Genomic DNA, 22708 nt, shown 5'->3' with positions numbered 1-22708 from the left:
TCAGAAAGGGTGACAGGATCTGAGCTGTTCTGAGGGCTGAGCTTAGAACGTGGCTGTTGTTCCTGGCCTGGTGAGAAGGCCTAGAGTATATCAGGATCCTGCAGGCATCAGCTAACACAAGATTTTCATGATAAGCTGAAGGGCTCAGTAATGACTAATGGTCAGAAAATAGCCCTTCTGCTAAAACTTCAGCTAAATATAATTGGGGAAAGGGGGATGGAGGGGTAGCAATCACAGGCTGACAGAAATAGACTCAATCATTTGATTTTCAGTGTAGCAAAGGGAGAGGAAGATCCAGTGACTGCAAGCCATGTGAGTTCATACTGAAGCACTGCATGCTTTGGAACTGCAGCACTTCCCTTTCTGAGTTCTGGTTCTAAAAGCTTACCTTGAGATGGCTCACAGTTGTGTTGGGGCAAGCTGAGAAGTCAAACCATCCAGTCAGATCTTACACAGAACAGAAGGGAAGCTCCAACTTCACAGCCTCAGTTTCTGCCCTTTGAGCTGCTCTCCAAAAGACAACACAAGTTGATCTTGAGGCTGCTTTCATTTGAGTTTCTCCAGGCTGTTCTCCTTCTAGGCTGAGGTGAACCTGCTGTGAAGCTCCCTGGCAGAGCTAACTCCAGTTCTTGTTTGCAGTGACAGGTTAGCCAGTAATAAGTAGTTTGTTCAACCAACTGCTTGTTTACACAGAGAATGATTTTAGTGGAGCCCTATTTTGGTGAATTTGCCCCAGGAGTGGCTTCATGGGTTGCTTGTCAATCATGTGAAGGCTTTTGTGAGCCCAAGGTATGCAGGCCCCTTCCAGAAGCCAAACTAAAGGCCTGTCACTTTATGTCTGGAGGGAGAACATTAATCTTCTGGCAGAGAGGTGATGGACTGTCAGATTTTTTTTTTCCCCCAAGTCTGCTCAACTGCAGAGAAGATTCTGTAGTTTAAGAAACTTCTTGACATGTTAGAGGCTGCTTTTTTTTCCCCCTGGCTTATTTGTTTTGGCCCCACCCCCTCCCTGGGTCTGTCCAACACATGCAGATGTGCTTGTCCTGGAGGTGTGTGTTAGCACCTGAGCTGGAATACATTTCCTTTGGGGCTCACTGGTGACTAGAACTATTGCTTCTTAATATCCTTTCCATCTTGATGTCCTCTTCTGGTTAGTGTTAAGATGTAAAGGGTATTTTATAGTTGGTGGTGTAGCAATCCAGCCTCCTGCTCCTTGAAGATGCACGTTGGGTCTTGCGCTTGGTTAGCAACAGCTTTTCTGTGACTAGCAGAGTCATCACTGAGGTCTGGTGAGGAGAATGCTCCTTGCAGTGCATCTTCCCCACAGGTGTGCTTATTTCCTTAGCTTGCAGTAACAGTTGATTAAGGCTTGTGAGACCACCAGGGGCTTGGTACAGTTCTGCAGTCTTGTTGCCAGGCATTTCCCTCTTTCTCTGGATTTTTCAGCCAGTTAGTTCAGGGAATACCTAATGGGCCAGAGAAGGACTAATACAAACTTACTGCATCCAGTTCTGGAGCCTCTCTTACAGGAATGAGCTGGAGGTGCTGGAGTGTGTCTAGAGGAGGGCCATGAGGATGAGCAGAGGGCTGGAGCTGTTCTGCTCTGGAGACAGCCTGAGAGAGTTGGGGTTGTGCAGGCTGGAGAGGAGAAGGCTCCCAGGAGACCTTCTGGTGGCCTCCCAGGATCTGCAGGGGGCTCCAAGAAAGCTGGGGAGGGACTTGTGAGGGTGTCAGGGAGGGATAGGACTGGGGAGGATGGAGCAAAACTGGAAGTGGGGAGATTCAGATTGGATGTGAGGAAGAAGTTGTTGGCCATGAGGGTGGTAAGAGCCTGGCACAGGTTGCCCAGGGAGGTGGTGGAAGCTTCCTGCCTGGAGGTGTTTGCAGCCAGGCTGGCTGTGGCTGTGAGCAACCTGCTGCAGTGTGAGGTGTCCCTGCCCATGGCAGGGGGTTGGGACTGGCTGATCCTTGAGGTCCCTTCCAACCCTGACAATTCTGTGATCTATTGTTAGGATATTGATTTCCTCACCCCCCCTCCCCCCCTGCCTATAGAGACGATGCCTTTGATATCAGGGAATCAGTTTGGTTGGAAGAGGCCTTTAAGACCATCAAGTCCAACCATTAACCCAACACTGCCAGGTCACCACTAAACCATGTCCCTCAGCACCACATCTCCATGGCTTTTAAACAGATTCCCATTGTCATTTGAGGACTTCTGAATATGTTTGGAAAGCTCAGCTAGCTTTAGAGAGCAGATCCCTAGCCCTGGAATGAAGCTTATCTGCAGTACTGTGGGAACTGTTGAAGTCACATAGCAGACAAGACTTTTACTAGTTTTAAAACTGAAAAAGCTCAGAATTGAAGCTGTGGTAGTCTCAGTTATTTCCATTTTGATTGACCAATTAAATGAACATTCTTGAAAGGTGCAGGTACTTCGTGAAAACTCTGATGCTTTTCGTGGGCCCCACTTTGTACTTAGAATGGCTCTTACCTGGTCCTTCCAGGTGCTGCATCTGCATTAGGCATCCATAGCATTAGCAGAGCCAGCAGGGCCAGCGAGGGGATTCTCCTCCTCTGCTCCACTCTGCTGAGACCACAGCTGCAGCTCTGGGGCCAGTGCTGGAGCTTCTGTGCCGGGAAGGATCTGGAGGGGCTGGAAGGTGTCCAGAGAAGGGCCATGAGGAGGAGCAGAGGGCTGGAGCTGCTCTGCTCTGGAGACAGCCTGAGAGAGTTGGGGTTGTGCAGGCTGGAGAGGAGAAGGCTCCCAGGAGATCTTCTGGTGGCCTTCCAGGATCTGCAGGGGGCTCCAAGAAAGCTGGAGAGGGACTTGTGAGGGTGTCAGGGAGGGATAGGACTGGGGGGGAGGGGGCAGAACTAGAAGTGGGGAGATTGAGATTGGCTGTGAGGAAGAAGTTGTTGGCCATGAGGGTGGTGAGAGCCTGGCACAGGTTGCCCAGGGAGGTGGTGGAAGCCTCCTGCCTGGAGGTGTTTGCAGCCAGGCTGGCTGTGGCTGTGAGCAACCTGCTGTAGTGTGAGGTGTCCCTGCCCATGGCAGGGGGCTTGGGACTGGCTGAGCCTTGAGGTCCCTTCCAACCCTGACAGTTCTATGATTGTATGCTAGGCTAGCTATTGTGTGGGTGTGTTGGGTTTTTCCCTCCCTTGTGCTCCTCATGATGAGCTTCCTTTTGGTCCTCAAGCAGTGGAAAGTTGTGCCTTCCAGAGCAGTGGGGACTCCTTTCTTTTCCCCTCACAGCCTTTTCTGTCCTTTTTTTTTAATGCTTTTCCTTGTACCTCCTCCTGAGAATTTCACTGTCTCGCTCAGAGCTGGGAATTTGATGCTGAGGAAATGCACATTTCCTTTTGATAAAAATAATTATGCTCCTGACAGTCAAGCTTTTAATCCTCAGCTTCAGAGCTGCTTCTTACTGCTTCTCAGAAGCTCTTGGAGCTGTTCATTTTCCTTGTATTCTCTGCTGGGCCATTATGCTCCAGGATTGCAAGCTTTTGCTGGGCTTGTGAGTGGTTAAATCCCAGGAAAAATGCAATTCCTTTTCATTTTGCTGCTCTCACTCACTGCAAAGTCCAGCTGGCCTGTAGTGATTTTATTCCAGGCATTGATTTCTTCTCTGTGTTCCCTTTGCACTGTAATGCCACAAGCAGTAGTAAACCTATTTCTGTGTATTTACAATTGGTTTCTTTCCATGAATAGTTTCAATGTAGAGAAAAGGACACCCCCCCCCCCCAACCCTCCCCTGTTACTGAAGTGCCAAGAGGTTCCTGTGGGTTTCACTTGGAGATTACATTTTGGTAGCAGTTTGGGCTTAGCAGGCCTCTTTCATTTGAACTTGATAAGGTCATTCCACAGGGCACAGAGCTAGTGCTGTTTCATGAAGTAACAGAAGTGTGTGAAATATGTGAGTTTACTTTAGTGCCTGGGAGAGGCAGGCAGAGTGTTGGAGGTTTGGGGGAGGGAGAGCTCCTGCAGCACTTCCCCACCTTTTCTGTCTGCAGGGGCACGCTGTTGGTGCTGCACTTGGCCCTGGAACCTGGCAGGAACCATCCAGAACAGGGCCTGGTGGTGTTCAGAGCTGTTTGTTCTGAAAAGAAGTCGTTATGGCAAGGCTTTGTGCTTTGGCAGCTGTGCTTTGCAGCCTCTGTTTCTCACCATAGCTGCCTGGTGATGGGTACCCCTTAGTGACGTGTCTGGCAGCCCAGTGTCTCTGCCCCCACTGCTTTGGGCAAGGAAGAGGTGCAGGTTCCTAAGGAAAGTCCTTGAATCAAGACAAGGTTAGGAGTGTTGGGGCAAACTTAGTATGCTGCTGGCTTGCTGTGGTGCTTACAAAGCTCTTGGTGCTGCTTTATGCACAACTCCTTTCGGCCTTGTTAGAAAAGGTTCCTTCATTCCTGGAGTGCTGTGTCAGCTCTGGAGCCCTCAGCATAACAAGGGCAGGAGCAGCTCCAGAGGTGCTCACAAAAGCCATTCAAGGGCTATGAGGCCAGGCTGAGAGAGCTGGGGTGGTTCAGCCTGGAGAGGAGAAGGCTCCAGGGAGACCTTCTGGTGGCCTTGCATTGATTTAAAGGAGCTGAGCAGAAAGCTGGGGACAGGCTTCTGAGCGGGACCTCTTGTGACAGGGCAATGGGTGATGATTTGAGCTGAAAGAGGGAGACTCAGACTGGAGAGAAGGAAGAAATTTATGACACTGAGGCTGGTGAGACACTGTCTGAGGTTGCCCAGAGAGGTGGTAGAAGCTCCATCCCTGGAACCATTCCAGGTCAGGTTGTCTGGGGCTCTGAGTAACCTGCTCTAGTTGCTGCTGTCCCTGCTGACTGCAGGGGGGTTGGTGTGGCTGAGCTTTAAAGATTTCTTCAACCCCCACCATTCTCTGATTCCACACAGCCATTTTTTCTTCAACATGAAGCCCTAGGAAACTCTTAGTGAAGTGATCCAGGCAGAAACAACCCAGTTATCTCCACTTCCTATTGGATTCCTACTTTTCTAATGAAAATGAAATCCTGTTTGTGCAGGTACTGTTTAAAGTGCAGGAGCTTCAAATTACTCACGCAAGAACTTCTTGAAGGACTTGGTCTTGCTTCAGAACCTAATGTGCTTTGATCTTGATTCTTTTCAGACTATGAGAAGACAGAGAAATGAAGTTGTTGTGGAGCTGAGAAAGGTGAGAGAACCTCAGCACTGTTCTGACCAAAGAGGATTTGACTGTGCTGGTATGTCAGTAAAATGGAAGAGGGTTTGCTGAAGGGAGTAAAGAAATACTGCAGCAGTGTTGTGTGTTCTGTAGTCCACCAAGATCATCACTGTTGGAACTAGTTGTGTTTGTTATCAAGTCCATCAGGAGACTCTGGTTCAGGAAGAAGTTCTAAAGGTACCATACTTGGTACTAAAACACTTCCCTGATTGTTGTCTTGGAAAGCCAGCCTTTTACTTGCAGCTGAAGGGACTCACTCCTCCTGCCAGCTGGGTTTGGAGCTGTAAGAGCTTCCAAAAAGCATGGGATTTGCTTTGAAAAACCAGGTGTTCTTGCCAAGCTGTAGACCAAAAGCTCTTTCCTTCCTGAAAACAGCCCTTCAGCACCCAAGCAAGAGTGTGTTTGAAGAGAGCACTGGTTAGAACTGCTGGAAAAGCAGCTCTTGAGAGCTAGAAGAGTAATCACACCTTGAGTTATTTTCCTTCTGGGATGGAAAGTAAAGGGGCCTCTGGGAGTCGCCTTGTCTCCTTCTAAACCATGACAGATGGCTTGTGGCATCGCTGGTGATGGATGTGTGCACATGAAACCAGCAGCAACATCAGCTGCTGCTGTGGAGAAATGCTGCTGGGAAGGGGTGGCTTCCAGAACGTGCTGCTCTGAGCAGCCATTCCCGGCTGCTTCGAGCCTGGAAATGTGAACAGCAGCAATGAGAGCAGAGAAAGCTTCAAAGCACGAGCTCCTGCTCCTTGCTCAACACCCCCCCTGCTAAAGCAGGGCTTTAAAAGTGTGCAATCCTCCTCTTGCAGAACAAGAGAGATGAGCATCTTCTAAAGAGGAGAAATGTTCCCCATGAAGATATCTGTGAAGATTCTGATATCGATGGGGACTTCAGAGTGGTAAGAGCTAACTCTCTCCAGCAGATCCTTTGCATCTCCTTTGTGCTTCTGCTTTCTGACTGCTTTTGTCTTTTTTTTTTTCCCCTCTAGCAAAACACTTCTTTGGAGGCAATAGTACAGGTAAAAGAAAAAAGGAATCATTTAATTGCTTGAACACTCTTTGTTGTGGTGGCAAACATGTGCAAAGCCCTAACATTCTCCTGTGTTTCAGAATGCTTCAAGTGACAACCAGGGTGTGCAGTTGGGTGCTGTGCAGGCAGCAAGGTAAGGGCACACTTTGCTCAGCTAGACCTCTGGTGTTCTTTACAATGCTCTTCAAATCAGAATTGTGTTCTGGCATAAACTAGAAAAGGAGCTCACTGACTGGTTTCTTTTAAACCAGACCATTTGGTAACTAGAGCTTTAGATCCAGCTTTGAAGTAGGATAGGATAGAATTAACCAGGTTGGAAAAGACCTTTGAGATCATCAAGTCCAACCTATCACCCAGCACCATCTAATCAACTAAACCATGGCACCAACCACCCCATCCAGGCTCTTCTTAAACACCTCCAGGGATGGTGACTCCATCACCTCCCTGGGCAGCACATCCCAGTGGCCAATCTCTCTTTCTGGGAAGAACTTCTTCTTAACATCCAGCCTAAACCTCCCCTGGCACAGCTTGAGACTGTGTCCTCTTGTTCTGCTGCTGGCTGCCTGGCAGAAGAGACCAACCCCCACCTGGCTACAGCCTTCCTTCAGGGAGTTGCAGAGAGCAAGAAGTCTCCCCTGAGCCTCCTCTTCTCCAGGCTAAGCAACCCCAGCTCCCTCAGCCTCTCCTCGCAGGGCTGTGCTCCAGACCCCTCCCCAGCTTTCTTGCCCTTCTCTGGACACCTTCCAGCAGCTCAACATCTTTCCTAACCTGAGGAGCCCAGAACTGGACACAGGACTCCAGGTGTGGCCTCAGCAGTGCTGAGCACAGGGCACAATGACTTCCCTGCTCCTGCTGGCCACACTCTTCCTGATGCAGGCCAGGATGCCCTTGGCCTTCTTGGCCCCCTGGGCACACTGCTGGCTCCTGTTCAGCTGCTGTCCACCACTACTCCTAGGTCCCCCTCTGCCTGGCTGCTCTCAGCCACTCTGACCCCAGCCTGTAGCACTGCCTGGGGTTGCTGTGGCCACTGTGCAGCACCTGGCACTTGGATGTGTTCAGTCTCCTGCCCTTGGCCTCTGCCCATCTGTCCAGCCTGGCAAGGTCCCTCTGCAGAGCTCTCCAACCCTCTAACAGATCAACTCCTGCCCCCAGCTTGGTGTCATCTGCAAACTTACTGATGATAGACTCAATCCCTTCCTCCAGATCATCAATAAAGATATTAAAGAGCATGGGGCCACATCTTTCCTAAACTGAGGAGCCCAGAACTGGGATTTAGTCAGGATTTATCTTAGTGCAATGCTTGATGCTGCTCAGCAGGAAAAGATACAGGACTATAAAGCCTTCAGCTTTTAAATACAGGGAGAACTGGCATAATCCTCCTCCTAGTCTGGCCATGGATTGGGCCAACAGAACCTTTTTTCTTCAGGAGGAATTCCCTAGCTGTGTATATTTGAGGAGAGATCCTAAGTGTGTGCATGAAGTTAGTGTTTTCCTGCTCTTTCCTGAGCTACATGGGGGGGTTGTGGTTGTAGCAGAAAGCTTCAACTCTCTTACCCTCTGTGGTAGAGGGAGGTTGATTCAAGTGCAAGGGAAGACTTTCAGATCAGAATACAGATGAGCTGGAAGCAGCCTGGACTTTGGGGAGTTCATGTGTTTGCAAATGATAATGGCAGGAGCAGTTTGTGTGCCCACTTCTGTAGGACAAGCTGCCTTCAGTGGGAGCTTCAGCTCAGGGGAGCAACACTACTACTGGCACTGTGGTTCCCATCCACAAGAAGGGTAGGATGGAGGAACCTGGAAACTCCAGGCCTGGCAGCCTGACCTCAGTGCCAGGGAAAGTGATGGAGCAGATTATCCTGGGGGCAATAACTGTGCACCTGAAGGATGGCCAAGGGCTCAGGTCCAGCCAGCATGGATTTAGGAGGGGCAAGTCCTGCCTCTCCAACCTGATCTTCTTCTATGCCCAGGTGACAGCCTGGTGGATGTGGATGTGGTCTGCCTGGACTGCAGCAAGGCCTTTGACACCATCCCCCACAGCAAACTGCTGGCCAAGCTGTCAGCCCCTGGCTTGGACAGGAGCTCTCTGAGCTGGGTTAGGAACTGGCTGGAGGCTGAGCCCAGAGAGTGGTGGTGAATGGTGCCACAGCCAGCTGGCAGCCAGGCACCAGTGGTGTGCCCCAGGGATCAGTGCTGGGCCCTGTGCTCTTTAACATCTTTATTGATGATCTGGAGGAGGGGATTGAGTCAGGCATCAGCACATTTGCAGCTGACACCAAGCTGGGAGCAGATGTTGGTCAGTTAGAGGACAGAAGGGCTCTGCAGAGGGACCTCGACCGACTGCACAGATGGGCAGAGGCCAACAGGATGGCATTCAACAAGTCCAAGTGCCAGGGGCTGCACTTTGGCCACAGCAACCCCAGGCAGAGCTACAGGCTGGGGTCAGAGTGGCTGAGAGCAGCCAGGCAGAAAGGGATCTGGGGGTGCTGATTGACAGCTGCCTGAACATGAGCCAGCAGTGTGCCCAGGGGGGGAAGAAGGCCCAGGGCATCCTGGCCTGCATCAGGAAGAGTGTGGCCAGCAGGAGCAGGGAGGTCATTGTGCCCTGTGCTCAGCATTGGTTAGGCCACACCTTGAGTGCAGTCTGGAGAAGAGAATGCTCTGAGGAGACCTCCTTGTGGCCTTCCAGGATCTGCAGGGGGCTCCAAGAAAGCTGGGGAGGGACTTTTGAGGGTGTCAGGGAGAGATAGGACTGGGGAGGATGGAGCAAAACTAGAAGTGGGGAGATTGAGATTGGCTGTGAGGAAGAAGTTGTTGGCCATGAGGGTGGTGAGAGCCTGGCACAGGTTGCCCAGGGAGGTGGTGGAAGCCTCATGCCTGGAGGTGTTTGCAGCCAGGCTGGCTGTGGCTGTGAGCAACCTGCTGTGGTGTGAGGTGTCCCTGCCCATGGCAGGGGGTTGGGACTGGCTGAGCCTTGAGGTCACTTCCAACCCTAACAATTCTCTGATTCTATATAGAATACCTCTTCCTACTGCTGGTAAAAGTTTGGTGCAGCAGCCCAAGGTGTCCCCTCCAAGAAGCTTCATGAATTCCTTCACTGCAGGAGAGGGAAGCTAAAGGGATTAGTGATTGAAACAACCTGGTAGAGTTCTGTTCTCTGCAGTTGCCCTTTGTGAATCCTTTTTCTCTGCCATAGTAAAGAGAAAAAGACTCTGCCTTTCCTGTCAAAGCAGCTGGGATCTGTTTATCTCTCTCCTTGGGTGGAGGAGGAAGAAGCTGCAGGAGGGTGTAACTGAGGAGCTCTGATCTTCATTTTACTGACTGCTGATAAACTTCAGAGGTAGTCAGAGAAAGTTTGGCAGCTGGCAAGGGGCAGCACATGGCATGGCCTGGGCTTCACTCCTGCAGGCACTTCGGCTTGGGGCCTCAGCCCTTTGCAGCTGAAGCAGAGAGACCCATTCCTGCTTGGTCTTTGAAGCTGAGGCACGCACTGGGGGAAGAGTTTCCCCCCCTTCCCCACTTCCCTGCTGTGCTTTGTTTTGCTGACTGCTGTGTTTTCTCCTCTCCCACCCAGAAAGCTGCTCTCCAGCGATCGCAACCCACCCATCGACGACCTCATCAAATCAGGAATACTGCCCATTCTAGTGCACTGTCTTGAAAGAGATGACAAGTGAGTGTTTCCAAAGCCCAGAGTACTTCCAGGATGCCAAGGGGCCTTGGCATTTAGCTGGGGGGGCCCATGGCATCTGATTTGGCAGTGGGTCTCGATGCAAGATCGGGCTCCCTGTGGCCCTGGGCGGCCTGCTCTCCTTAGAGGTATTCCCGCTGCCTGCAGGGGGGGGTTGGACAAGATGGCCTTTGGGGGGTCCCTTCTGACCCAGTGCCATCTCTCAAGTGTTGTGGGTTGGATTTGCACCCCAGCAGGTTGGAAATTTATCCCCCCAGGGTAAATTCACCACAGTAACTTGGAAGGAAAAAGCAGCTCTATTTACAAAGGCAGGCTAAATACAGAAGCACAACAGGCACTGAGCATAGGCAAGGTACATGTATCCATACTTCCAGTCCAGCAGCACCAGAATACCCTCCTGTACAATACTTCAGCTCTCTCCCCCCACCCTCTGGACATAAGCCCAGGGAGGCTGTACACAGCCAGCCTGTCTCTATGCCCCTTGTACCTCCCCTGTCAAATCAAAGATCAGCCAAGCAGCGTGCAAAGTCAAAGGAGATAGAGCAGCCCTAAAGTGAAGCAGGAGCAGCTCCAGGGAAGATGAGAGAGAGGGAGAGAGAACACTCTGTGTTCCTAAACTATATAGACATCTGCAGAGCCAATGCAATGAAATAAACCTACCTCTGTTACCTGCTCAGCCTCTTGCCAAAAGCCCTCCAGCCCCTGGGCTGACTTCTCTGGAAACACCCAGTTCTTCTTTACAATTAAGCATGACCTTTGTAGCTGTGGCAGGCAACCTTACCATCTTTTGTTTCTCTTTCTTTTTCCTTTGCAGTCCTTCTTTACAGTTTGAAGCTGCCTGGGCTTTGACAAACATTGCCTCTGGAACCTCTGAACAAACACAGGCCGTAGTTCAATCCAGTAAGTGCACCCCTGTCTGGTCATTGCTAAAGCACTCAGTGTAGCTTCCACCTGGGCAAGAGCCATCTGAATGGTGCTGTAAAGGGCATCCCCACTCCTGCTCCTCTGTCTGAAGCATGCTCACCGCCTCACACATCGTAGGGTTGGGCCTCTCCTGCCACAGCCAGGTTGGAATTGAGTTGTCAGTTGGAGGCTCGTCGCCCAGGGGACCCGCCCATGAAGTCTCCTGCCACATGTTCCACCTCTGCTCTGGCAAGCAGCACCAGTGGAAGAGCACACCTGCTCTCCTCCTCCATTTGTTCTGATTTTTAAATTCAGTTGGGTTTCCTAAGAGATTACTCACCCTTCTGGAAACTCAGCCTACTTGAGCAGAGCTGATACCTGCTGCTTTCCAGCTCTCAAACTCAAACCCCACCAAACCAAACCCAAACAGCAGCAGAAACTTGAAACCAAAGCCCTAAAAGCACCTCCCATGGAGGGATTTCCTGTTTGTGGTGAAGAGTGAGGAAAAGATGTGGGCTAAGTCCTGAGGGTGCCTGACATCAAGCTCTCTTCTACAATCCAGCTGAAGAAGACTCTCTGTCCTTCCTGTCTGGAGGGCTCTGAAGCAAGAAGTTGTTGTTAGACTTGGAATCCAAGCTGTCAAGCACAGCAAACTGTCTTCTAAACTCTGTCCCAGGCTGCAGTGGTACTTCAGCTGGTAAAGCAGAACCCAGTGGAGCTGTCTGCAGGCTTTTTGAATTGAGTGACAAAACAGCAGAGCTTCTTGAGCAGCCATGGAGGAATCAGTCAGACAGGAAAACATCTTTGTTGCCTAAAGCTCAAGTAAAATCCGCCCCCCCCCCCCCCCAACTTAGATTACTTGAGGTACCAGGAGCTTCAATGGCTGAGCTCAAGGCTGGGTTGCACTGCATGCTGTTGATACCACTGAGGGTGGTAAGAGAGAATTTGGATCCTCTTTTGTGTGTTTCCCCCACCACAACCATCATGCATTGCCCCCTCGGAGCTGCTTGCAGCTTCGACTCGATGCAGTAAGTGCAGGTTCCATGCTGGGGCAGTGTCCATCTGTTGCAGCCTCAGTGTTTCTTACATGGATCATACAGATGTGTGTGTTTGCTTACTACCAAAAGGTCACTGAGGGGCTGGAGCAGGCCCAGACAAGGGCAACAAAACTGGGGAAGGGTCTGGAGAACAGGACTGGGGAGGAGCAGCTGAGGGAGCTGGGGGGGTTTAGCCTAGTGAAAGGGGGCTGAGGGGCTTGTGCTTTACAGGTCCCTGAGAGGAGGCTGAGGCCAGGTGGGTTTGGTCTCTTCTCCCATTTAAGAAGCGATAGGACAAGAGGAAATGGCTTCAAGTTGTGCCAGAGAAGGGTTAGCTTGGACATGAGGAACAATTTCTCCCCTAAAAGGGCTGTCAAAGCTTGGACCAAGCTGCCCAGGGCAGTGGGGGAGCCTCCAGCCCTGGAGTGTAGCTGAGGACTGTGCTTTGGTGGTGCCCTGGCAGAGCTGGGTGAAAGGTTGGACTGGGTGATCCTAAAGATCTCTTCCAGCCAAAATGGTTCTGTGGCTATGTAAGCAAGACCCTCAGTGCTGGGTATGGGATGCTGAAGATCAGCTGTCTAGTTGTGGTGTCTGCTGGATGTGTTTGCAACATTGGCTCAGCTTTGGGTCTAAAGCTTGGGAGCAGCCTTCTGTCTCACACCAGCACAGGGTGGAAGAGGTGCTGCCTCCCTAACAGCTGTGGAGTTTGGGTTGTCTTTTGAGCCCCTTTCTTCTAGCTCACTCAGTTGGCTGCTGCTTTACCCCCCCCCAGTGGGAGCAGCATTGGAAATAATCTCCTCTGCAGCAATCAGGTTGTGGTGTGTTAGCTCTTGGGGCTCAAACTGAGCACAGTCAAAGTTTAATGTTGGAAAAAGTTGGTACCAGAGGTCTGGCTCCTCCCCTCTGGGTGCTTCTGGTGGGGAACTTAGCAAGGAGTTTCCAATTTCAGTAGGTGTGAGCTAGATGTGGAGCTCCTGCCAAGCTTCAGTAAACTTGTGAGGCTTCAATGAACTGTCAGAGATGCCTTCAGCATGTGGGCTCTGTAAGAAAGTGTGATGGAGGAGGAATGGTTGCAGTGTGGCTTGATTGCAGTGTCACCTGGCCACTCAGGTTCTGCCCCATAGTGAGGCAGGAGAGAAATTTCTCCTGCAGTGATGGGATTTTCCTTAAAAGCTCTGTGTGAACTCCTCCTCTTGTCCCTTGAGTAATCTTTGCCTTAACATGGGGTTTCCTTTGTGTCTTTCAGATGCTGTGCCACTTTTTCTGAGACTGCTGCATTCACCTCATCAAAATGTTTGTGAGCAAGCTGTGTGGGCCTTAGGAAATATCATAGGTTTGTGTTGCTCCTGCTCTAACAGCCTCTGACTTCCTAGATGGGAAGTGGGTAGGGTTTTGTGTGTTAGGAGATGGGAGGTGCTGGAACAGCAGCCACAAAGCAGGTGTTCACCTGGCAGCTGCCCTGTGGGTAGCTTACTCCTGGTTGTCTGTGTTGTATGGACAGTGTGCACCCAAACATCCCTGCACACTTTGTTTCCAGGCAGAGCTAAAGGAATTACTGAACAAGCAGAGGGTTAAAACTGTTCTGCATTGAGTCTTCAGCTGTTGCCTGAGCTTGCACACCAACTGAAGTCTAGATCAGCTGTGATCATTCAGGCTTGCATCTGACTGTACTCTGATTTGGAACCTCTTGTGCAAGCAGAGGTGGCTCACAGCCCTGACTCTGTAGTGCTGGAGGACTCCACTCTCTGTTCTGACAGGCTGAGATTTCTGCAGTCTGATGGTTTGGAAGTGCCTGGTCCTTGAGGACCAAACCAACCAGATGCACACTGTTGTGGCTGCTCAAGCTGGTAGTGATGCATGTGCAGTACAGCTCAGATGCTGCCTTCAAGGAAGCAGTGATGAAGCCCAGATGTGGAGATGACTATGTCAGTTCTCAGGCAATTTAGAACTCTTTGGGATGATTTAGGATTGATTGGCATCTTGAATAAGGACAAAGTTAAGGAACAGGAGAAAGTTGTTTGGTGTGAGGGAGCTGGAGGCCTGGAGCAGGCTGTCCAGAGAGGTTGTGGAGTCTCCTTGTGGAGAGCTTCCAACCCCCCTGGGCATTGTGCTGCTGGGCAAGCTGCTGTGGGTGCCCTGCTGGAGCAGGGGGCTGGACTGGGTGATCTCCAGAGGAACCTTCCAGCCACCACCAGCCTGTGATCTTCAGGAATACCTTGGGCTATGAACAGTTTGGAGGGTTTGGCATTGCCTAGCTCCTTTTTCCCCTCACCCACCACCCCCCCAGCCTGTACATCTTCTGTAAGCCATGGAACACTTCTCTGTGGAAGGTTTCCCTGCCCATGGCAGAGGGGTTGGAAGGAAATAATCTGTAAGGTCCCTTTCAACCCAAACCAGTCTGTGATTCTATGAATGTAGCTGGTTTTAATGAGTAGTTCCCAATGAAAGAATGAGGCAGCCACAGGTGCTGTTAAAGCTTTGTAGAAGCCAGCAGTGTGCCCAGGGGGCCAAGAAGGCCAAGGGCATCCTGGCCTGCATCAGGAAGAGTGTGGCCAGCAGGAGCAGGGAAGTCATTGTGCCCTGTGCTCAGCACTGCTGAGGCCACACCTTGAGTCCTGTGTCCAGTTCTGGGCCCCTCAGGTCAGGAAAGATGTTGAGCTGCTGGAAGGTGTCCAGAGAAGGGCAAGAAAGCTGGGGAGGGGTCTGGAGCACAGCCCTGTGAGGAGAGGCTGAGGGAGCTGGGGTTGCTTAGCCTGGAGAAGAGGAGGCTCAGGGGAGACCTTCTTGCTCTCTCCAACTCCCTGAAGGGAGGTTGTAGCCAGGAGGGGGTTGGTCTCTTCTCCCAGGCAGCCAGCAGCAGAACAAGAGGACACAGTCTCAAGCTGTGCCAGGGGAGGTTCAGGCTGGAGGTTAGGAGGAAGTTTTACACAGAGAGAGTGATTGCCCATTGGAATGTGCTGCCTGGGGAGGTGGTGGAGTCCCCATCCCTGGAGGTGTTCAAGAGGGGATTGGATGTGGCACTTGGAGCCATGGTTTATTTTTCAGGAGGTGCTGGGTGATAGGTTGGACTTGATGCTCTCTGAGGCCTTTTCCAGCCTTCTTGATTCTCTGATTGTAAGTGTTGGTGCTAGGTGGCTCTGTGTCAGTGTCTCTGGATTGATGTATCCAAGGCCTTTCACCCTCTAGTTGCAATAACTGAAGCCTGAAGTGTGCAGAACTGAAAGCTTTGGTGAATGGCACAGGCTGATCTTTGTCATCTTGCTTCTTTCTCTCAAACAGGTGATGGACCCCAGTGTAGAGATTATGTTATTAGCCTTGGAGTAGTGAAGCCACTGCTGTCCTTCATCAGCCCATCTATTCCCATAACCTTCCTAAGGAACGTTACCTGGGTCATGGTCAACTTGTGCCGTCACAAAGACCCTCCTCCACCCATGGAAACCATCCAGGAGGTGACTGAATCCCTCACTCTGCCTTCAGCCTCAGCTGAAGTGGAGTGGCTGCCTTAAAAATAACCCCCAGGTGTTTCTCTTCTCCTCCTCAGATCCTTCCAGCCCTCTGTGTTCTCATTCACCACACAGATGTAAATGTAAGTAACCCCACTTAGAGCCACCTCTGGCTTCTGAGACAGGTTTTAGATGAAATAGGAAGTGTGGCACCATTAACTTACTGAAACTTAGCTTCATTAACTTAAAACCTACTGTTCTCACTCATTAAGGCAGAATTAGATCTTGTAACTGTTTTATTTTGTTAAGTATCCCAGGCACAGATCCAGGCTGGGTGCAGAATGGGTTGAGAGCAGCCCTGAAAAAAGAGCCTTGGGGGTGTTGGGTGCTGAGCAGCTCCCCAGGAGCCAGCAGTGTCCTCCTGCAGCCCAGCAGGCAGCTGTGTGCTGGGCTGCAGCCAGAGCAGTGTGGGCAGCAGGGCAGGAGAGGGGATTCTGCCCCTGGACTCTGCTCTGCTCAGACCTCACCTCCAATCCTGCCTCCAATTCTGGTATCCCCAGCAGAAGGAGGACACAGAGCTGCTGGAGAGAGTCCAGAGGAGGCCACAAAGATGCTCCAAGGGCTGGAGCAGCTCTGCTGGGAGCACAGGCTGAGGGAGCTGGGGCTGTGCAGCCTGCAGAGGAGAAGACTCCAGGGGGACCTCAGAGCTGCCTGCCAGGACCTGAAGGCATCCTGCAGGAAAGCTGCAGAGAGACTTTTGCTGAGGGGGTCTGGAGCCAGGCCAAGGGGGAATGGTTTGAAGAAATTATCTTGATTTCTTTAGGTTGGACATTAGGAACCAGGGGAGGTTCAGGTTGGAGATGAAGAAAAATTTCTTTGTGGCAAGAGCAGTCAGGGATTGGCACAGGCTGCTCAGGGAGGTGGTGGGAGTCTCCCTGCCCTGGAGGTGGTGGGAAAAGGTGGCCATGGCACTGTGGGACAGGGTTTAGTGGCCATGGAGGTGTTGGGTTGATGGATGGTCTTGACAAGCAAGCTGCTCTTGTAGGAGGTGTCCCTGCCCATGGCAGGGGCGTTGGAATTCAATGATCTTCAAGGTCCCTTCCAACCCAAAGCAGTGTGTGGTTCTATGAGATCCTGCAGAGCTGCAGGGGAGGTTAGCAGGGGAACTGATGATTAACCTCTGTGCAGTCTTGGGGCTAGGTGAAACAGCAGCTCCCTTGTCGCCTCCTGTACGGTGAACTGCGTGAAGGTGGTAAAAGCAAGGGAGGTGGTTCTGTATTGCATCACTTCTGGCCTCACAAGCAGAGCTGTTTGGTGTTCCAACTGACTCCTGAGCCCTGTGGCACTTGGGTGCTAATGACAGATGCCTTTGCTCCTAGATATTGGTAGATACAGTCTGGGCACTCTCGTACCTAACGGATGCTGGCAATGAACAGATCCAGATGGTGATAGACTCCGGAATAGTTCCTCATTTGGTTCCACTGCTCAGCCATCAAGAGGTTAAAGTGCAAGTAAGTTTGGATGACTTGGCAGAAGTGCTGCTCAAAATGTGATCCTGCAGAGATTTTTGTTGTTCATCTTAAAGGTTCAATGCTTTTCATGTGGAATATAGCACTGCAAGAAGGATATAGAGGTGCTGGAGGGGGGCCCACAGAAGGGCAACCACGCTGGGGAAGGGTCTGGAGAACAGGGCTGGGGAGGAGCAGCTGAGGGAGCTGGGGGTGTTCAGCCTGGAGAAAAAGAGGCTGAGGGGAAACCTTATTGCTCTCTACAACTCCCTGAAAGGAGGTTGCAGTGAGGTGTCTCTGGGATGGTGACTCCACCACCTCCCTGGGCAGCACATTCCAAGGGCAATCTCTCTATCTGGGAAGAACTTTCTCCTCACCTCCAGCCTAAACCTCCCCTGGCACAGCTTGAGACTGTGTCCTCTTGTTCTGCTGCTGGCTGCCTGGGAGAAGAGACAAACCCCCACCTGGCTACAACCTCCCTTCAGGAGGCTGAGGGGAGACCTTGCTCTGCAGCTCCCTGCAAGGACACTGGAATGAGGTGGGGTCGTTTGAATGAGGTGGGAGTGGTCTCATCCCCCAAGGAACAATTGACAGGACAAGGGAAAACAGCCACAAGTGTTGCCAGGGAGGTTTAGGTTGGGTATTAAAAGAAACTTCTTCCCTGAAAGGGTTCTCAAAGCCAGGCACAGGCTGCCCAGGGAAGTGGTTGAATCCCCATCCCTGGAGGGGTTTCAAAGGTGCAGAGACGTGGTGCTGAGGACCATGGCTTGGCCCCAGCCTTGCTTTGTCTCAATGATCTTAAAGGTCTTTTCCAACCAAAATGATTCTGGTTTGCATAACACCTGTTTGAAAGTGTGTGCTGAAGTAGGAGCTCTCTGGAAGCCTCCCCTCCAAGGACCATGTTTTGTTGCAGACCGCTGCCCTGCGAGCTGTGGGGAACATCGTCACTGGCACCGATGAGCAGACACAGGTGGTGCTGAATTGTGAGGCCCTCTCTCATTTTCCAGCACTCCTGACACATCCCAAGGAAAAAATTAATAAGGTAAGTGCAGAGCTTGCAGATGCTTGATGTCTGACTTAGCTGCTTTGGGTTCCACACGGTGTGGTGTGGTGGAGGGAGGATCAGAGTAGCTGCCTGCGTAACCCGCCCCAGGTTATGGTGAGAGCAGGCAGGGTGCTGGAATTGTTCTTGGAAGGTGACACTTGGAAAAACCTCTCAGGGAGCTGCAGACCTACCCTGGACCAGAATGTTGCTTCCTGGGTCTGCTGATTGGGTTTTTATGAAGGGAAAGCTTTCTCTTGCCCTTCTGGCTGTCGGCTCCGAAGCTCAAGCTCTTGCTGCCTGCCACGTGGCTTCAATGAAACTGAGTCTCTTGGAAGTGATGACATAGAGATAATTGGATGTGCCTTTGAATGGGGGGGGTGTGGTGGCTGGGGCTGGGGGGTGGGGGACATGTGTGTGTGTGGTGTGGGTGTGGGAAAGGCTTTGACTGGGGGCACTGATGGTGCAGTGCTGCTTTCCGGAGTGCATCTGAGGCGTGTTGTGAAGCTCTGGGGGGCTCCTAGCAACACTGCCGATGATTAAACCCCCCACGAGCCCACCAGGAGGAGCCTGGCCATCCTGCATCTCTGACAGCTTCACTGAGGCCAGTGGAGCTGTGAGCTGATCCAAGAGACTCAGTTCAAGGGCAAGTCACAATTCCTGACTTTTGAGAAGCTGCAGCCAGTTCTGGAGCCTCTGTGCCAGGAAGGCTCTGGAGGGGCTGGAAGGTGTCCAGAGAAGGGCCATGAGGAGGAGCAGAGGGCTGGAGCTGCTCTGCTCTGGAGACAGCCTGAGGGAGTTGGGGTTGGGCAGGCTGGAGAGGAGAAGGCTCCCAGGAGACCTTCTGGTGGCCTTCCAGGATCTGCAGGGGGCTGCAGGAAAGCTGAGGAGGGACTTGTGAGGGTGTCAGGGAGGGATAGGACTGGGGGGGGTGGAGCAAAACTAGAAGTGGGGAGATTCAAATTGGCTGTGAGGAAGAAGTTGTTGGCCATGAGGGTGGTGAGAGCCTGGCACAGATTGCCCAGGGAGGTGGTGGAAGCCTCCTGCCTGGAGGTGTTTGCAGCCAGGCTGGCTGTGGCTGTGAGCAACCTGCTGTGGTGTGAGGTGTCCCTGCCCATGGCAGGGGCTTGGGACTGGCTGAGCCTTGAGGTCCCTTCCAACCCTGACAGTTCTGTGATTCTGTGTACCAGATGAGGGCAATTGAGGAGTGGTGGAGGGCTTCTGGAGGAGAGGGATTTGTCAGCTGTGATATAAAATGAGGGGATGCTCAGAATATGCTTAAGAGTTTATGTGAAATGCTGAGGTTTCTTGGCTCATTCTTCCTTCCAGAGGGTGATGGTGGTGTCCCAGTCCTTTTTAACAGAAGCATCTAGATACAATCTTTGGGCTTAGCTCACAATTTCAACTCTCCAGGACTTGGCGGGTTCTACTGGGGGGAAGACCTCTCCTTGCACACTTCCCTGGACACCTGCTGTTGGTTATTGCTGGGAGGAGAGAGAGTCCTAATGGACAGGATGATGACCAAGGATCATGTAACATTGCCATGGTCACCCTGGGTGCTGTGGCTTTCCCTCATTCCTGAGGTGGTGGTGAAGCACCAGCTGTTGCATTCTCCTGATGGACAGTAAGAGGAGAAACCTTGAGGAGCAGGTTTTGAAGAAAAGGTTTTCTTCTCCCACTCACACCTGGGAAACATGATGCTGTTTGAGGCTCACCTCACCAACAGCCTAGAACCACTGTAGTAGCATGGAGAAGGCTCTGGGGAGATCTAACAGCAGCCTTCCAGGACAGGAAAGGGGCTACAAGGAGGCTGCAGAGGGACTCTTTGCAAAGGCCTGCAGGGGCTTCATCCCTGGAGATACTCCAGGTGAGGCTGGACAGGGCTCTGGGCAACCTGATCTAGCTGGGGATGTCCCTGCTGACTGCAGGGGGTTGGACTGGATGAGCCTTGGAGCTCCCTTCCATCTCAGCCCATTCTCTGATTGCTTCTCAGCAAGAGGCTCAGCTGTGAGTGCTTGTTTGTAGCCTTAGGACTTTGTCTCCAAAGAATTTTCCCTTTCAGTCTGTAGCTTTGGAGTCTTTGTTTGTAACCTGGTAAGAATGGGAGTTGTGGAGTCTCCTGAGGTGAGACTGTCCTGTGTCACCTGCAGGAATTGCAGCTCTGTGTGATCCAGCTTGATGGTGTTTAAGCTGGCCTGGTGTATGAGTTGCAGATCTCAAACCAGCCATGTGTGAAGCCCTGCTGGAGTGGAAATCAGATGTGATAGAGCAAACTGCTCAGAAGCAATAATAAGTTCTCCTCTTTTTCTTTTGCAGGAAGCAGTGTGGTTCCTATCTAACATCACTGCAGGAAACCAGCAGCAAGTTCAGGCAGTAATAGATGCAAACCTTGTTCCAATGATAATACATCTGCTAGATAAGGTTAGATAACAAGGCTTCAACAGCTTGTTTCTTTAATTGGAGGAGCTGACATTGAATTCTTTGCTTCATGTTGTACATCATCCTCTAAATGGGGGGGGGGAGGGGTGAACTTTTTCCTTGAGTGGCTTTTCTGTGTTGGAGGATAGAATACTTGTACTGGTGATGTTCTGTCAAGTGCTGCCAGGTGGATTAGGGTGGGGAAGCAAAGCAGGAGAAGCTCCTCAGCTCCTTCTAATTCTCATTTAAATTCTTTCCTCACTCTGTAAAGAAAGGGGAGAGACCTCTTCATTCAGAAGTGGTGTGGAGAGAGCTGGATGGGAACAGCACTGAGGTTCTTCCCAGAATTTTGCCAAAGCTTAAGGATTTCATCCCTGTTTCCTGCACTGCCAAGAAACAGTGAGGGTGGGGAGACACTGGAACAGGTTGCCCAGGAAGGTCATGGATGCCCTCTCCCTGGAGGCTGGATGAGGCCCTGAGCAGCCTGGGCTGGTGGGAGGTGTCTCTGCCCAGGGCAGGGGGTTGGAACTGGATGATCTTGCAGGTCCCTTCCAACCCAAACCATTCAATGAATCTTTGAACATAAGTGCTGAACAGTGACAGTTATTAGATGCTTTAAGAAGTGCCAAATGAAGCATGCCAAACCATGCCACTGTTGTAAAAGTTCTCTTTAGCTAAGGCTTATCCACCTGGTGCTGTTACTGCATTTATCCAGAGTGAGCCAAGCCATGATCCTGTGACACTGGAGTGTGGCCTGGGGTTGTCTCAGCCATTGCTTTTGAAGAAGTTTAAACTACATGGAGGAAAGAGAGGTGGCCATAGAAAACAAAGAAGAGAATTTGGGTGGTGAGGGCTTTTCCATAGCACAGCAGCAGGCTGTATGCAGGGATGGGTGGATGCTGCTGCTCAGGAGCAAATGAAGCTTTGGTTACTTTTGGATGAAAGAGTGAAGTGAAGGAGCTGCTGACAAACCCTTCTGAATGCCTTTCTCCTGCTTACTCCTTGCTCTTTGAGCACTGGAGTTAGAATGCTAATGGCTCATTATTTGGGACTTCAAGTAGCTGCCTTCCTGTTCACTGCCTGGCTGCTCCTGGCTTTTACAACAGTTTCCCAGCCAGTTGTGCTCTTGGTGAGAAAGAAGAGCAGCTGAAAGCAGCCTTTCAAACCAGAGCAGCACATTCCTGCTGTCACACTCTTCCTACTACTTCTTTGCTTCTTCCCTGGAGTGCAGAAGGAAGGCAGAAATCCCAACCTTAGGATGTGTTCAGGCAGGACAGAGATGCAGTATCTGAAGACAGCCTTGGACTTTTCCCCCCAGAGTAACCTCACACAGGGTTCTGGGAACTGCCAATGCATTGATCACTGGGAGGGGAGTTGGAGAGCTTTCTCTTGCAGTGGAGGAAGCAGCCTGGAGCTGCTTCACAGGCAGCTTTATCAAAAGTGACACTTCCTGCTTATCTCTGCCTCTACTACATGACAGCTGCTGATAAGGGGCAGGAGAGAGTGGAGTTATTTACTTTGATGCAAACCAATTTCCTTTCCTCTGGAAGATGGATTTAACACCATGGGTGCAGGGAGGGAATCAACACTCTTGAGTAGCTTCAAACATCTGCAGGACTTGATAGCTGTAGTGAAAACTGCTAAGCTGATACTGTGCAGAGTGGACTGGAAGAGTCACAAGCTTCTACTAGAATGCTACAAAACATAAACCCTGGAATGATCCTTCCTGTTTCTTCTTGCATTTTCAGGGTGACTTTGGCACTCAGAAAGAAGCTGCCTGGGCAATAAGCAACTTAACCATCAGTGGAAGAAAAGACCAAGTGAGTCAGACCTTAAGAGAAGGTTCATTATCTGCCTGGGTGCATTTGAGGGAGTCTAAACCAGCTGCTGGTGCCAGGAGTCTCAATGCCTGGATTCCTCCTCTGCTCAGTAACTCTCTTGCTTTTCCACAAGGGATTTGAAGAGTGAACTTGGGTTGTTTCTGGAATGACCTGAGATTAGGAGTGTCAGTGGGGATTTGGATGGAAGTTCTCCTGGCAGGATGACCTAGTGGCTGTGAATGACTGCAGTCAGGTCATTCAACATCTCATATTGCCCCCTGCAGACAAGGATGTGACAATGAGGATGCTGAAGGGACTGCAGCACTGCCTGGGGAGGAGAGGCTGAGAGTCCTGGGGGAGAGGAGAAGGCTGAGAGGGATCTGATCAATGTCTATCGATAGCTGAGGGCTGGGGGTCAGGAGGAAGGAGACAGGGACAGGCTCTGCTCAGCTGCACCCTGGGATAGGACAAGGAGCAATGGATGGAAACTGCAGCACAGGAGGTTCCACCTCAACATGAGGAGGAACTTCTTCCCTGTGAGGGTGCTGGAGGCCTGGAGCAGGCTGCCCAGAGAGGTTGTGGAGTCTCCTTCTCTGGAGCCTTTCCAGCCCTGTCTGGATG

At 51.3% G+C, this 22708-nt stretch overlaps 1 protein-coding gene and 1 non-coding gene across 2 annotated transcripts in view; both read left to right on the top strand.

The window, feature by feature from the left end:
• The window catches only part of KPNA4 (karyopherin subunit alpha 4), a 35557-nt gene that overhangs the window by 6198 nt on the left and 6651 nt on the right, over positions 1-22708 (top strand). Inside the window, exons 2-14 of the mRNA XM_068164260.1 lie at positions 5130-5174; positions 6011-6100; positions 6191-6220; positions 6312-6364; positions 9803-9898; positions 10731-10816; positions 13103-13189; positions 15136-15305; positions 15398-15442; positions 16679-16810; positions 17721-17849; positions 20166-20270; positions 22016-22087. Coding sequence (XP_068020361.1) covers positions 5130-5174; positions 6011-6100; positions 6191-6220; positions 6312-6364; positions 9803-9898; positions 10731-10816; positions 13103-13189; positions 15136-15305; positions 15398-15442; positions 16679-16810; positions 17721-17849; positions 20166-20270; positions 22016-22087 — 1140 coding nt within the window. The remainder of the gene's footprint in view (positions 1-5129; positions 5175-6010; positions 6101-6190; positions 6221-6311; positions 6365-9802; positions 9899-10730; positions 10817-13102; positions 13190-15135; positions 15306-15397; positions 15443-16678; positions 16811-17720; positions 17850-20165; positions 20271-22015; positions 22088-22708) is intronic.
• On the top strand, positions 18182-18479 carry LOC137454273 (small Cajal body-specific RNA 7). Its single transcript, XR_010990574.1, has one exon. It is a non-coding gene; the product is annotated as a small Cajal body-specific RNA 7 (non-coding RNA).

This window comes from Melanerpes formicivorus, unplaced genomic scaffold, assembly GCF_026170545.1.
Source record: "Melanerpes formicivorus ecotype bairdi unplaced genomic scaffold, bMelFor1.0.p_v2 SCAF_78, whole genome shotgun sequence".
In the NCBI taxonomy this organism is placed as follows: Eukaryota; Metazoa; Chordata; class Aves; order Piciformes; family Picidae; genus Melanerpes; species Melanerpes formicivorus.
This window is presented reverse-complemented; position numbering and strand designations above follow the sequence as displayed.